Below are 17,180 nucleotides of genomic sequence, written 5' to 3'. Positions count from 1 at the left end.
ATTATCAATAAGCTTAAGTGTTAGGGTATTATACTACCGACTTGTGACTGAGTTTTATGCCATCTGCATACCGTGGAATTAGAATGGTGAACTGGAGGTCGTCCCCTCTAGATCAGGTTGCTACGGATGCAGTAACCGTAGCATGTATGTGTAAGATGCAGTAGTGCCTTACTACTTGCGGAAGGCGTTAGTCGGGTAATGATCAGTTATATTTTCAGTAGTGATAACCCAGATTTTTTAGTGGAGTAGCTAGCGGTCAGTAAGGAAGTGGGTTGGGGTTGTGCACCCTAAACGCAGGTTCTCGGGATGTAGTCCCTAAAGAAAATACAGTTAAGGATCGAAGGGTGCGGATCTGGTAAGAGTTAGTTGGAGCGCTGGCAAGGGTAAACGTCGGCGGACAGCATATCGCCCTTTTAATGGAAGGAAGGTTGGAAATCCTTTCGACCAGTGAGCAGTAAGGAACTAGCCGAATCCAAGTGGGGGAGAACCCTCCGAGTACACAAGGATAAGAGCCACGTAGACCCAGAATGAGTGTGCGGCCTCTGAGAAGAAATGATAGTAGCTCAGTGATCGATGGATCGAGAAGTTCAGAATTGGGAGTTCGAGGACCTTCCCAGCGGTTAGTTCATGTAATCGAGATGGTTAGAAGCTGGTTGGGAATCCAGGATTGGAGGACCACCTGTAGGGCTCAAGTGAGTCGGAATGAGGATCCTGAAAACGGTTAGCAAGAGATGTTTTCGTATTAGTAGCCAGTGACAGAGTCAACATGCAGGATTGTGTAGATTCAGGAGTTGGGAGTTTGGAAACTTCCCAACAATAGCTTCTTGTATCCGGATTAGTAGACGGTTGGTTTGGGAACCAAGTCGAAGAGTTCCTCGACGAAGCGCTAAGTATATCAAGGATATAAGATGTCGAGGATGATGTAGTATTCAAGGACTGAGGGTTGGTTTTGAGAAATCAAGATGAGGAATCACCAGGGCCGGTCCAAAGCTATGGTGGGCCCAGGGCGAAAAGAAAAAATGGGCCCCCCATAGTCGTAAATACAATAAAAATTAGTTTGAAATAGAATGTTATAAAATTCACTGTTAATATTAAAAAACACAAATATGGTCACAACATTACAAAAAAAATAAAAAATAATAATAATAATAATTTAAAGGAAAATATTTGTCCTAGCCTTTCTAGATGCAAAATCATTAATAATACTATCCAAATCAATTTTATCTAACATGTCTTTCTCTATACATAACATTGCCAATCCGTTCAACCTTTCTTGCGACATCGACGATCTTAGATAATTCTTCAATAACTTTAACTTTGAAAAACTTCTATCTGCAGATGCAACAGTGACAGGAATGGTTAACAAAATGTTATATGCAATAAAAGTATTTGGGTAACAATCAACAACTTTAACAAATTCCAAAATATCAAGAGCAGAAATTATATCATTAGGTAAAGTCATTTTCAACACTTTCAATTCTGAAAAAAGTCCACTTGAATCCACATCGGAAACATTTTCTTTAGAAAAAGTAGTAGCAAACTTTATACAACTTTCTTTAAGTTCACTTTCACTTAATGACTTTAATTTATTTGAATCATTTAAAAACCCAAAAATACTTTCAAAGTATTTTAATTGTTCAAATCTATTTTTTAATGAAACAATTGTCATATCCACAACAACCAAAAAATAATTAACTTTTAAATACTCTTCAACCGATTGTGTTTCTTCTTCATTATCACTTTCATCAAATTGTTTTTTTCTAACAATACGACGTTTTGATGGAAATGTAGGCTCTACACCCATATCAAGTGCAATAGTTTTAGCAATATTAATACTTGATGTAAAACCTTCATTTCTATAATTTTCAAAAAACTTCATAATATTTTCTATTTGGTTAATAGTAGTATCAATACAAATAGATTTAGATTGCAACTTTTTACTTACAATATTAATTGCAAATAAAACTTCATACCAAATAACCATACCAACTAAAAATTCAAATTTCCCAAAAGATTTGAGTAAGCTTTTAGCTTCACTTTTTGACTTTGGGTCATCACATGTTTTACTTAATTTTAGCAAAGCAACCTTTATTTGAGGAGCTTGAAATCTAATTGCTTTTATACTTTTAATCCTACTTTCCCAACGAGTATTAGATAATGATTTTAAGGTTAAAGTTGGAACATTATCTAACAATATTTTCCATCTTTTAGTAGAACTAGAAAATAATGTATAAAGGCGTTGCACAATTCCAAAAAATGTAACAGCTTTTTCACAAGAAAGTGCCATATCACTAATCGTAAGGTTAAGGCTATGGCAAGCACAAGGCATATATAAAGCTCTAGGATTAATTTCAAGCATTCTTTTTTGAACCCCTTGGTGTTTTCCTTTCATATTAGACCCATTGTCATAACCTTGACCCCTTATATCATCCACATTAAGATCTAACAATTTCAATGCATCTAATAATTCATTAAATATCCCCAAACCAGAAGTATCATCTACTTTTAAAAATTCTAAAAAATATTCAAAAACTTGTATTTTTTTAGAAGAAAAATTCACACATCTTACGATCAAAGACATTTGCTCTTGATGACTCACATCGGGAGTACAATCAAGAATTATAGAAAAATATTTTGCCTCTTTAACTATTTTAATGATAGAATTTCTAACCGTGTCACCTAAAATAGAAATTAGTTCATTTTGAATTTTATAGCCATGATAATGATGATGAGTTTCATTATTTTCAATTCTTCTTATATGATCTTGCATTATACCATCATATTCAAATTACTCCTAAAAAGTTACCATTGTTATCTTGAAAAAGTTTTTCATTAGACCCTCGAAAAGCCAAATTATATTTAGACAAGAATTTTACAGCCACTATTATTCTTCTTAATACTTGTCTCCAACGTTCTTTTTCTTTTATCATTTCTTGTTGTAATTCATTATCAATTGTATGGTTTTTATCTAATCTTAGTTTTGCTTCATTCCAATTACTCATACAAACAAAATGTTCATTACTATTTTCATGTTCTTTAAGTCTCTCGCTAAGATGTTTCCAATCATTATATCCTTCATTTGTTAAAAAACTTTTTTGATTAGTAGATTTAAATATTTTACAACAAAAACAAAAAACTTTATCTAAATTTTTATAGTATACTAACCATTTTCGATCACGTGACAAACCATTATTTAACTTTCTAGTATAAAATGCATAAGAAAAATGTCTAGAAAATTTATCTTTAGGAAACACAAGATTCATTTCTCTTATTGGCCCTTTTTCAATTAGAATATCTCTTGATTTAATATCAAGAGTATCCCAATTTCTAGGGTCAAAAATATCTATAGATTCATTTACATTAGTATTTTCTACATTTATATTAGTATCATGTTCATTTAAATTACTAACAACATTTTCATTTATGTTTTTATCTTGTTCATTCAAATTAATATTTTCTTCATTCAAGTTATTATCATGCTCATTTAAAGTAATGTTTTCTTCATTAACACTAGCGACATTTTCATTTAAGTTAGAATCATGTACATTCAAATTAATATTTTCTTCACTAGAACTCATTGGTTTTAAAAATTTAACCATAGACCCTTTTTCTTTTTGTAAAGAAGCCTCAACAATTTTTCGTTTTTTTCGTTTTTCACTACCGGATAAGTGTTTTTTAGAAAACATTTTAGGATTGACAATAAAGTAAAAACTATTTTAAGAAAAGAATACACCTGATTTCTTTGATTTCTTTGTGAAATATGTTGCACTGTTGAAGCCTAATATCAAAACAAGCTGTAAAAATCAATAACAAAAAACATTAATACGATAACTAAAATAATAGAAAAAATCAAATAACCAATGCATCATATTACAATTTTACCTTCTCAATTACTCAAGCAAGATATCTAATAGTGTAGAAATACTTTGAAAGTTTGAACTTTGAAGCTAAAATTCTGAAAGAATAAAGTCACAAGCAAAACATTAGAAAATTTGAAGGTAGAAACATTTACTTTCACTAATTCAGAAATATGATATAGTAAAAGAATAGAACAAATTGCCAAAGCAAATATCCAAAATATCCAAATCAAATAATAATATCATGGATTTCAACTATATATAATATATTCAATTGAATTGAATCAGTTTGATACAGAAACACAATTTAACTAAATTAGTGAAACAAAAATTTGCTTCCCTAATACTTCATATTCCTTTTACTTGAATCTAATGAAACAAATTAATTGAATGTCAATTAAGAAACTGAAATCGATGATTACCTCGGTGTATTTTCAGCCTTCCGCCTTCGCCCTTGCCCCTTCTACAACTGAAATCAATTAGAAATTGAATCTAATTGTCAATTTCAGCCTTCTACAAAGAACTCTCGCAGGTTGCTCTGTAGCAGCCGAATATGTGAAATTCTATCGATTGTCAATCAGTTTATGATTATCCGAGAGAGCAGAGACTAGAGAGATGTGTGAGACTGTGAGCACAAAATAAGAATTCAGATCTGAGAATTGCAAAACCGGAAACGAGATGTATTATATCTATAGATTACATACGATTAGCCGTTACAGATTAAAGATTGTGAGAGAAAAAATCGACGATTCATTATCAAGGCGTGACTTCGTGAGGCGTCGCCGCGTCGGTTCATATGCTAATCTCGATTTCCCACGTTCCCTGCTAGGCCGCTACCTTCTCGTTCCTAATTGATAATTGGTATTCACTGAAATTGGAATGATAGAAAAGTGAATCACGTTCAACACTTAAGTGGCATCAAGATTCAGCAGCCCATTTTATCAATTTATTTATGTAATTGGGTTAATGTGAATATGTGATTTTGGACTAACCTTTTGGGCCCCTAATTAAATATATAGATAAAAAAAGTTATATATATATATATATATATATATATATATATATACTAGAGTTTTTGGGCCCCCTCGAGTCGTAGGCCCTGGGCGGTCGCCCGGGTCGCCCACCGTTTGGACCGGCCCTGGGAATCACTAGCGGGACTAGGGATAGTCAGGATGTCCTCGGGATAGTAGTAGAGTGTTGTAAGTCTGCGGGGGTAGCCGTAGCATTCACTAGCAGTCAGATAGTAGTAATAGTGTTGTAAGTCTGCGGGGGTAGCCATAGCATTCACTAGCAGTCAGATAGTAGTAGTGGTGTTGTAAGTCTGCGGGGGTAGCCGTAGCATTCACTAGCAGCCATATAGTATTAGAGAGTTGTAAGTCCGCGAGCGTAGCCGTAGCCTTTATCAGATTGGTAGGCAGCATGAGCGTGTTGTTGGACGCGGGAAAGCAGTAGTACCCACCAGTTCGGGTGCAGTAGTGAGGATATGGGAATCCACGGGTTAGATTCTGGATTTCCCAAATGGTTCAGTTATGGTTAAGTCAGCGATTTGTCAGTAGATCGTCACCACAGTTATGAGATCAGAGTAGCAGTGGACCGTTGGGGTTCGTGTATGATAAGGGCTACCGTTAGTCTAAGAGCCACCATTCTTTAGCTTTGGATTTGATGATGTCATGATTCGACGTATGGACCGGTCGGTTGGATCGGGGGGTTGTTAAAGTTACAGTATCAGGATGACTGGTGGAAACTAGTTCCAGAGGAAGATTTCGTTTAGAAGTTGTGGGAAACAGCCATTCAGCCAGTTCAGTGATTCAGTCAGTTCAGTGTTTCAGCCAGTTCAGTGATTCAGTCAGTTCAGTGTTTCAGCCAGTTCAGTGTTTCAGTCAGTTCAGTGCGTTTTAGCCAGTTCAGCGTTTCAGCCAGCTCAGTGTTTCAGGTAGTTTAGTGTTCCAAGCAGTTCAGTATTGCAGGCAGCTCGTTGTTTCGGATAGTTTCAGTATAAGTAGCAGAGTGGATAGAATAATTATAAATAGTCGAGATATCTTCAGAAGTCGCTAAAAGTAGCCAGGAGATTACGATGGGGTGTAGTAACCGGTAAGAGACCGGTAACCCAGAGGTGGAGACATCAGTAAGGACCAGGGTGGTCTCGGTTCATCCGGAAGGCAGATATGGAATAGCAGAAATCTTTGGTCAGTAAGTATGGTGGGTAAGCAGTCTATGGTGGATTTCAGTTAGTCGAAATCGAGGGGTGCTCGGCACTAAGTTATGTCAGATAGGAGTGTCAGTGGTTGCTGGCGGTGTTGACCCGTACTGGGAGTAGCAGGAGTAATAGATTTGGTGGAGACAGGGTCTTCACAGTGAAGGAAGAGGTAGGTAGTTATGGAGCATCACCTTGGGAAGGCAAGGAAATCGTGCAAGGAAAGAAGGGGTGAACCCTTACGGGGTCAGTGCAGTATTTGGAGAGTATCAGAAAGATTGTCGGTTGAGTGAGTTGCGTTTCCAGAATGATCAGGGTCAGGATGGACCCAAGATTATTATCTGTAAGGATTGACATTGGTCTGAATGACTGAGCGGAAGGCCAGCGAAGGTAGGCAGCTGGTGTTAGAATGAGCGGTGGGGTATTGGAGGCAAATCACAATCGGTGGATCGTAGCAAACTTCGAGGACGAAGTTTAGTTTAAGTGGGGGAGAGTTTGTAGTGGTGTTGATTATGATGGCATGTGCGGAATTAGAAAGATCTAGTGATTCGTCATACAAATTCAAGAACACATGGAGTAAATAAATCTTTGTAAGCTCATATTAGATCTAGAAAGAATATACAAATGGGTTTGTATACAAATTCTCTCTCTAGTCTAACACTCCAAATGGTTCCTTTTCATAATGGGAGTCACTCAATTCCTATTTATAGGAAAGACTCAACCCATTTACACATACAAGAAAGTAAGCCTAAAACACTACATCCAAGAGTGACTTTGCACCCTAACATTCTCCCCCTCAAAGTTAGGATTGGATGTCCGGCTTCAATCTCCAACGAGCTAGCGCGATCAAGACCAAACTCCCCCTCGAAGTAACATCGGTCTTCAAATCCGCAAATGAATATTCGATAAACCCGAGAAGCTTCGAATACCCATCATTCTCCCCCTTTTTATAATCAAAAAGTGATTATAAAACCCACTAAGGATGAGAAGCGCCCGAGGAATAATCTTCACAATACTCCCCCTTGATGTGTACCAAAAATGAATCACCAAAAATCTTGCACGGAAAAACAATCACGAAAAAGCCACAAAAAAATTTCAATTTATGAAAAATTTTGACTTTTTGGGTGAAAGTTGCAAGATTTTTCAAAATCCGGGTAGAAATTGTCACTTTCTGAAACTTGCAGGGACCCGTTGCGCCCAAAACAGCCAAATATGCAAAACTCTCCCCCTTATTCAAAGCTGGGTAGAAAGCGTCAATTTGCACAAACTGCAGGGACCAGAAATGAACATTCTTCAATTTCTCAAAAAATTTGCCCAATTTCGAAGTTGGGTATTTTCTGTCAATATTTCGAAACTGCAGGGGCTAATAGAAAAATTCTGTCATTTTTCACAACTTTTGTCACCATTTCGAAATTGGACCATTTGTGCCATGTCTTCGAAAGTTCAGGGACTAATTTCGAAAGTTGTGTGGTTTCTTCCCCAATTCTCGTTATACAGGGACGAAGAGACGAACCCTTCACAACATCATATTTAACGAAAAAATTTCCTTCCCCTTCGTTAGTTTTAATCACCTCTTCGTACAAATCATCATCATCCCTCCGAAATTAGCTTCCCTTCGAATATTCAATAACTCCAAAATCAAATTCTCTAACCTACCCTTCATCCTTCGTTAATCCACATCCCTTCGAATCTTGATTCCAAATCTCATTAAAAAAAAAACTTCGACCATTCGATTCATCAATTAAACTTATATTTCAACATATTGATTTCGTTCTTCGTTAGCAATCCATTAACCATCGATTTCTCAATTGAATCCACCAATTTCGTTCCTTGACATCAACCGGTTATACTTCGTTCGTCACTTCTATTTGCTTCGCTTTTTAACTCCTCCCAGTTCGTTAAATCATCGACTACCCATTGAAAACGAACATCCACCAAAAGCAACCCAACCACAGTCGAATTCAACTACATAGACTTCGCTTTTAATACAGGGCCTCAAAATCCAAGTGACCATCGATCCTCCAAACCATCTATTCGAATCTCCAAACCAATTGACTTCTCTCATTCGATCCTTGACATCGATAGCTTCGGATTCTTCATCCCCATATCATGACGTTCCCACTATCAATCGAACAAACCATTGATTCATTTGACACAAGATCAGCAATCGACAAATTTGTCCTTCATTCTCAATGTCCCTCATCTTCCCAGTCGATTTCCATTATCAAACCAACATCAACTATCGAATTCCAAACATCACACCATTTCATGAACGAATTCCATCAACCATTCGCTCACAGTTCTTCGCACATCGACAAATACCATCGACCATTGATAATAGACTCCAAGCTTTCGTTTGTCTCTGTCAACTGTCGACCTTGATACCCGATCGATTTCCCAATCAAGTTTTCCAATCGAGTTTTCATTACTTAATCAAAAATCAACATCAAATCACAATCCAAAAACGAATCCACACTCCAAACTTTCGAAATCCAAACATTAATTTATATCAGTCGACTTTGCTTTTCCAAATCATCAATTCTTTCGAAAATCTAATAACCCCAGTCAAACTTGATCCTTCGAACATCACACAACAAAACAATCGTGACCTCAACTATAATCAATTCGATTCTGTGACATCAACACATCATCGAATCGACTTCAATCCAAATGTTCGACATCAAGCAATTCATCATCAAAATCTTAGACTCAACACATCAAATTCCAACAATCGGTTTCCAGAACATTTTCATGTCTACAAAATTCAACTCTGACCTTCTAATCATCGAAATCGATTTCGATTTCAGAGCAGATTTGGATTTTGACTTTTCTTTTGAATCGACTTCACGAGAAACAAACACGATCATTGGGCTTAAACATTGATCGAATTAGGAACAAATGGGCTTCGAAAAAGTGAATAATGAACAGTGATTTGATTGTCAATTTGGGCTCAAAGTAATCTAATGTGAACAGTGACCGATCATGATTTTAATTTTGTTGGGCTAGATGAACAATAAACGAATTTGAGAATGAGAATGATTTTGGAATTATGAGAATATGATTCTGATTTTTGGATTGACCTAAAAAAAATAATTGGATCAATCAATGGGGTTGAAACAGTTTAGATCCAATGAGGCAAACCGATCAAAAATGAAAAACGCAAAATCCGAATCGAAATCATGGACGTTTTGGAATCCATTTGAGAATTTGAGTTACATTTTTGACGAATCAAGCTCCGTTTTCAACAAACGAATCACATTTGGAAGATCTTGGTTCTTTTGTCGGAATGAAAAAAATCTCCAAATCGAACATTGTACCACCCACCATGCGAGATGTACAACTCGTTCTTCGTGTTCTTCGTGTTCTTCAACGATCCAAGAACATCTTCAAAAGAACCACCAACACATTTGGGTTTTGACTTCAAATTCAATGCAACCTCTGGAGATTGTTGCTTTGGAACCCAAATTTGCTTCACGGATTTTGGCTTCACAACATATGACGATTTTTGTGAGTAAACCTGCTTATTCTTCCGATTCATCTTCTTCTTCTTTTTCTTTCTCATCTTTTTGCATCTTGAAGACTTGACTTCATGAACAAACCCACTTTCAACAACATGAACATTTTGAGTTTGAATCAAATCTTTTGGAGTTTGATATTTGTGAATTTCTTGAACCACCGGCTTCCGATAAGGAATCATTCCTTCAAACGAATCACAAGAACACAAAATATCATCGGTTTGAACTCCAATTGAGCAAAAAACTTTTTCATCTTGAGAATCAACTTGAACTCCTTTTTCTTGAACATCAAGAATATCACATTGAACTCCTTTTTCTTGAACATCATCATCATCAAGAACACCATCCCGAGCTTCATGACAATCTGCATAATATTCAAGTTTATTGCTTCCATATTTGCATTCGGCACGAGAAATTCCTTTTATGACTTCTCCATCTCTTCTATTTCTTCGTCTCTTTTGATATGTTGTAATCAAACGATTAAACAAATGTTTGGTTCGAAAAATTGGACAACTAATTAATTCTCCAACTTCATTCTTTTCTCCATTTACAACAATATCACATTCACTTATCAATCCAACAGTTAAGCTATAAAGAAGATATTCAAATGAGCATTCACTTTGAAAATCATCCCTAGGTATCATCCATTTCTCCATGATTACAAGAACTTGAAATTTTCTAGAGAGAGAAAGTAATTTTGAATGGGTTTTCTAGAGAGATAAAGTGATACAAACAAGTATTCTAGAGAGAGAAAGTCGAATTATGGATGAAATCAAAGAAAAATTCGACTTCTAGAACACAAAACACTCTCTAAACATGAAGATCAATGAACAAAAAGAATCACCAAATCAAAATAGCCATCAAGGATCAATTCTTGATGAAAATCAAGAACACCCGCTCTGATACCAATTGTAGTGGTGTTGATTATGATGGCATGTGCGGAATTAGAAAGATCTAGTGATTCATCATACAAATTCAAGAACACATGGAGTAAATAAATCTTTGTAAGCTCATATTAGATCTAGAAAGAATATACAAATGGGTTTGTACACAAATTCTCTCTCTAGTCTAACACTCCAAATGGTTCATTTTCATAATGGGAGTCACTCAATTCCTATTTATAGGAAAGACTCAACCCATTTACACATACAAGAGAGTAAGCCTAAAACACTACATCCAAGAGTGACTTTTCACCCTAACATTCTCCCCCTCAAAGTTAGGATTGGATGTCTGGCTTCAATCTCCAACGAGCTAGCGTGATCAAGACCAAACTCCCCCTCGAAGTAACACCGGTCTTCAAATCCGCAAATGAATATTTGACAAACCTGAGAAGCTTCGAATACCCATCATTCTCCCCCTTTTTATAATCAAAAAGTGATTATAAAACCCACTAAGGATGAGAAGCGCCCGAGGAATAATCTTCACAATACTCCCCCTTGATGTGTACCAAAAATGAATCACCAAAAATCTTGCACGGAAAAAACAATCACGAAAAAGCCACAAAAAAATTTCAATTTATGAAAATTTTTGACTTTTTGGGTGAAAGTTGCAAGATTTTTCAAAATCCGGGTAGAAATTGTCACTTTCTGAAACTTGCAGGGACCCGTTGCGCCAAAACAGCCAAATATGCAAAACTCTCCCCCTTTTTCAAAGCTGGGTAGAAAGCGTCAATTTGCACAAACTGCAGGGACCAGAAATGAACATTCTTCAATTTCTCAGAAAATTTGCCCAATTTCGAAGTTGGGTATTTTCTGTCAATATTTCGAAACTGCAGGGGCTAATAGAAAAATTCTGTCATTTTTCACAACTTTTGTCACCATTTTGAAATTAGACCATTTGTGCCATGTCTTCGAAAGTTCAGGGACTAATTTCGAAAGTTGTGTGGTTTCTTCCCCAATTCTCGTTATACAGGGACGAAGAGACGAACCCTTCACAACATCATATTTAACGAAAAAATTTCCTTCCCCTTCGTTAGTTTTAATCACCTCTTCGTACAAATCATCATCATCCCTCCGAAATTAGCTTCCCTTCGAATATTCAATAACTCCAAAATCAAATTCTCTAACCTACCCTTCATCCTTCGTTAATCCACATCCCTTCGAATCTTGATTCCAAATCTCATTAAAAAAAAAACTTCGACCATTCGATTCATCAATTAAACTTATATTTCAACATATTGATTTCGTTCTTCGTTAGCAATCCATTAACCATCGATTTCTCAATTGAATCCACCAATTTCGTTCCTTGACATCAACCGGTTATACTTCGTTCGTCACTTCTGTTTGCTTCGCTTTTTAACTCCTCCCAGTTCGTTAAATCATCGACTACCCATTGAAAATGAACATCCATCAAAAGCAACCCAACCACAGTCGAATTCAGCTACATAGACTTCGCTTTTAATACAGGGCCTCAAAATCCAAGTGACCATCGATCCTCCAAACCATCTATTCGAATCTCCAAACCAATTGACTTCTCTCATTCGATCCTTGACACCGATAGCTTCGAATTCTTCATCCCCATATCATGACGTTCCCACTATCAATCGAACAAACCATTGATTAATTTGACACAAGATCAGCAATCGACAAATTTGTCCTTCATTCTCAATGTCACTCATCTTCCCAGTCGATTTCCATTATCAAACCAACATCAACTGTAACAACGTAAATTTTCAAACAAATTTTTCATTTCAAAATAAAGTATTTTCATTCAAAACAAGGCATAAACATTCCAAGTGTCATGTCAGAATACAAATCATATGAATCCCAAGATCACAAAACATGTATCAGTGTGTACAGATCACGCCGGCGCCTTCCCACGGTCCTCGCTAGTACCTGAAACACATACACAACAACTGTAAGCATAAATGCTTAGTGAGTTCCCCAAAATACAACTTACGCACATACGCCTTTCCAGGCCCTGACCTTCCGGTCCATGTGTCTCAGGGGACTTCCGTCCCTGCTGGGTAAACCTTCCGGTCCTACCCATGCCAACCTTACGGTCCACATTACACGCCTTCCGGCCCATAACATAATGCCTTCCGGCCCACATAAACATACATAGCACGCATAACAATTAACTTATCAAATATAGCATATATATCACATATCATATCCGACCTTCCGGTCACACAGTCAAACCCTTCCGGGTACGGTATAGTGAGAAGACTCACCTCGTGAATATCGAAAGCTAGCAAATCCCGAAGTCACTCGTGCTCGATCCGCCGAGCTACAATCTCCCTATAACATCATACATCTCTTATTAACACTTTTATCTTCTAAGTTTGACTATCCCTAAGAAGTCAAACATAGGTCAACTCTGGTCAACGGTCAACTTGACCGGACTCGGAGAGCGCTAGGGCGACTCGGCGAGTCTAGACATCCTCACCAATTCTCTAAGATTCCCTTTCTACACGTTGAGTATCTCCCCTGACTCGACGAGTTCCACCTGGGAGAGTCGCGGGGCCACCCCGAATCAACTCGCCGAGTCTCAAGAACAACTCGGCGAGTCCCAACTCGACTCAGACCACCTGTCGACCCTCTCTAACTCGTCCTGACCCACTGAGTTAACCCGTGACTCGACTGGATCACTCACTGTCCGATCCAAGGCAATTACTCAAACTCGCTTCTAAGGTCAGATCTGTTCCATCAATTCATAGATCTAGCCTTTCAAGACTGATTCACCACGTAAAGTCCCTATCTTGGTGTCCATAACACACCCCATGGCTTATAATGAACATTTTGATCTAAAGCATAAAGGTTCCAACCCAAAACTTCCATTGATTCCCAAAAGCTTGGGCAAAGGGACACTCTGGACCTTTAGGGGTCCAGATCTATAGTCTAAATCTCTTAGGGGTCCAAGGGAGCACAAGATCTAGCCACAAAAGGGTTCAATAAACCCTAAATCAATGAAAACACCAACATAGAAGAGAATAGTTCGAAATATTACCCCAATAGAGATGCTCTGGACTCCAAATCCTCAGAAGATGGCTCCTCTTGATTTCCCCTTGGCTGATTTCCTCTTTCCTTGCAAAATGACACCTCCAAGATCAATAATAGCCTCCTTCTATGCTCCAAACGCTCACACTCGATTAGGGTTTCACTCAAGGGACTGGTGAGCACAAATGATGGCCATAAGGCCCTTTAAATAGGTCCCAAACCTGAGAAATTAGGGTTTCATTAAACAGCGCAGACTCGCCGAGTCCATATCCTGGACTCGCCGAGTCCAAACGAATCCCGCGTCCAGAATCGCGACCCTACTCGGCGAGTCTGAGCTCCAACTCGCCGAGTCCCCTCTCAAAACACAAAATAATCAAATCAATAAAGATACCTGGAATTCCGGGCTGTTACAATTCTCCCCCCCTAGGACTAGACTTCGCCCTCGAAGTCTCGCTCTGAAAATAGCTCCGGATGCTGCTCCCGCATCTCGCGCTCCGGCTCCCAGGTCATCTCCGATCCCTTCCGGTGTTGCCACTGAACTAACACCAGAGGTACCTCCTTGTTCCTCAGAACCTTGATCTTCCGATCCCTGATGGCCACAGGCCTCTCAGCATAATTTAGACTCGCATCAACATGAATATCCTCTAATGGAACCACTGCCGACTCATCGGCTATACACTTCCTCAATTGTGACACGTGAAAAGTGTCGTGGATCTGACCCAAGTCGGCTGGCAACTCCAAACGATAGGCTACCCGGCCTACCCTTGCAATCACACGAAATGGCCCAATATACCGGGGCCCCAACTTGCCCCTCTTCCTGAATCGAATCACTCCTTTCCAAGGAGAGACCTTCAGGAGAACGAAGTCGCCGACCTGAAACTCAAGCTCGGACCGGCGTCGGTCTGCATAACTCTTCTGTCGGCTCTGTGCGGTCAATAACCTCTGTCTGACCTGCTGAATCTGCTCTGTCGTCTGAAGCACGATCTCTGTACTGCCCATCACTCTCTGCCTAACCTTTCCCTAGCAAATGGGGGTCCGACACCTCCTACCATACAACAGCTCAAAGGGTGGCATACCAATGCTCGAATGATGGCTGTTGTTGTAGGAAAACTCTACCAAGGGTAAATACGCATCCCAGCCACCCCCGAAATCTAACACACACGCTCGAAGCATGTCCTCCAGCGTCTGAATCGTTCGCTCGCTCTGGCCGTCTGTCTGGGGATGATATGCGGTACTAAAATGCAATTTAGTACCCAGCTCCTCATGGAATTTCTTCCGGAATCTGGAAGTGAAGCGAACATAACGGTCTGAAACAATCGAGATCGGCACCCCATGCCGAGATACCACTTCTCTCACATATATCTCCGCCAACTTCTCCGCTGAAGAACTATCACTGATGGCAAGGAAGTTAGCGCTCTTCGTCAACCTATCCACAATCACCCAAATTGCATCAACTCCTCTGGCAGTCCTCGGCAATTTGGTGATGAAATCCATAGCGATCTGTTCCCACTTCCATTCGGGAACCTCCGATGGCTGCAACTTGCCATGCGGTCTCTGGTGCTCGGCCTTAACCCTGCGGCAGGTCAAGCACCTCTCAACGAACCATGCGACGTCCCTCTTCATACAGGGCCACCAATACTCTTTCCTCAAATCCAAATACATCTTCGTAGCCCCCGGATGGATCGAAAACTTCGACCGATGAGCCTTTTCCATCAAAGTAATATGCGTACCACCCACGAACGGTACCCAAATCCGACCCTGAAACGTCATAAGCCCTCGTCCATCCGCAACGAACTCTGAAACCAAACCAACGACCCGCTCTCTCTTCTGCATCTCTGGTCGCACAGCCTCGGCCTGTGCCCCACGAATAGCATCCAATACTGGAGCTATCACAGTCAATCTCAAACATACATCTCGCAGTGGAGTGCTCTCCGCCCTGCGGCTCAACGCATCGGCTACCACATTAGCCTTGCCTGGGTGGTATAGGATCTCACAATCATAATCCTTGACCACATCCAACCACCTCCTCTGACGCATATTTAGGTTGGGCTGATCCATCAAATACTTCAAGCTCTTATGGTCCGTGTATATCGTACATCGAACCCCATACAGGTAGTGACGCCAAATCTTGAGAGCGAAGACTACTGCCCCCAACTCTAAATCATGTGTGGGATATCTCGCCTCATGAGGCTTCAGCTGCCTCGACGCATAAGCTATCACATGACCCCTCTGCATCAACACTGCACCCAGCCCCAAAATCGATGCATCGCAATATACTACAAAATCCTCCATCCCTTCCGGGAGAGCTAATACCGGGGCTTCGCACAACCTTTGGCGAAGTGTCTCAAAGGAGGTCTGCTGCTCGGGACCCCATGAGAATGCAACACCCTTCCGGGTCAATCTGGTGAGCGGCAATGCGATCTTGGAGAAATCCTTAATAAACCTCCGATTATACCCTGCCAACCCAAGGAAGCTCCTGATCTCCGATGGTGACTTCGGCACCTCCCAGCTCATCACTGCCTCGACTTTGGCCGGATCGACCAGAATCCCTTCCTGGTAAACGAGATGTCCTAGGAACTGGACCTCCCGCAACCAGAAATCACATTTGGAGAACTTTGCATAAAGCTTCTCCGATCTCAATACCTCAAGGACCTCCCTCAAATGCTCCTCATGCTGCTCTCTAGATCTCGAATACACTAGAATATCATCGATAAATACAATCACTGACCGATCCAACATCGGCCTGCATACCCTGTTCATGAGATCCATGAACACAGTTGGGGCATTGGTGAGCCCGAAAGGCATCACCACAAACTCATAATGCCCATATCGCGTCCTAAACGCTGTCTTCTGGACGTCCTCATCCCGCACTCTCACCTGATGGTACCCCGACCTCAGATCGATCTTGGAAAACCAAGATGCTCCCTGCAACTGATCGAATAAATCATCGATCCTCGGTAACGGGTAACGGTTCTTGACCGTCAACTTGTTCAACTCCCGGTAATCAATGCACATCCGGTGTGAACCATCCTTCTTCTTGACGAACAGAATAGGTGCTCCCCACGGCGACCTGCTCGGCCGAATGAATCCCTTCCCCAGCAACTCCTGAAGCTGCGAGGACAACTCTTGCATCTCTGGAGGTGCAAGACGATAAGGCACCTTAGCGATAGGCGCGGCCCCCGGAACCAGATCGATACCAAACTCTACTTGCCTCACAGGAGGTACTCCCGGCAGCTCCTCGGGGAAAACATCTGGAAACTCACGCACCACTGGGACCTCCTCAACTGATCTCGGTCTCTCGGAAACCTCCCGCGTATCCATCACATACGCCACAAAACCCTTACAGCCCTGCTGTAGACACTGCCTCGCCCTAGCGGCCGAACAAAAAGCTGATCCCGAACGGGTACCCTCGCCGTACACCGAAAGAACTCCCCCACTAGGGTCTCGTATAGTCACCAGCTGACGCTCACAGTCGATGACGGCGCCGAATCGGCTCAACCAGTCCATGCCCACAATGACACAAACATCACCCATCGCAATAGGAATCAGATCAATCGGAAACTCAACCCCGAAAATCTCTAACACACATCCCCGGAGAACCTCCGTGGCACAAATCACTCTCTCGTCAGCTATAGAAACTCTCAGAGGCCGACTCAACGACACACGACTAACGCTG

General features: G+C 40.3%; 1 protein-coding gene and 1 long non-coding RNA gene across 2 annotated transcripts; both read right to left on the bottom strand.

Moving 5' to 3' along the window:
* Positions 1–1,153: 1,153 nt before the first annotated feature.
* On the bottom strand, positions 1,154–2,581 carry LOC145051140 (uncharacterized). The gene has a single exon (XM_078999268.1). The coding sequence runs from the start codon at positions 2,579–2,581 to the stop codon at positions 1,154–1,156; it is 1,428 nt and encodes a 475-aa protein (XP_078855394.1).
* Positions 2,582–2,847: 266 nt separating this feature from the next.
* LOC145052182 (uncharacterized) lies at positions 2,848–4,708 on the bottom strand. Its single transcript, XR_013684003.1, has 4 exons — positions 4,562–4,708; positions 4,280–4,482; positions 3,883–3,955; positions 2,848–3,794 (listed from the first exon to the last, which is right to left on the bottom strand). It is a non-coding gene; the product is annotated as an uncharacterized LOC145052182 (long non-coding RNA).
* Between the last annotated feature and the right edge of the window lie 12,472 nt (positions 4,709–17,180).

This window comes from Lactuca serriola, chromosome 5 (genome assembly GCF_051521515.1).
Source record: "Lactuca serriola cultivar US96UC23 chromosome 5, Lser_US96UC23_V15, whole genome shotgun sequence".
Classification (NCBI taxonomy): domain Eukaryota; kingdom Viridiplantae; phylum Streptophyta; class Magnoliopsida; order Asterales; family Asteraceae; genus Lactuca; species Lactuca serriola.
The sequence above is the reverse complement of the archived record's forward strand: the minus strand, read 5'-3'. Positions and strand labels throughout refer to the sequence as shown.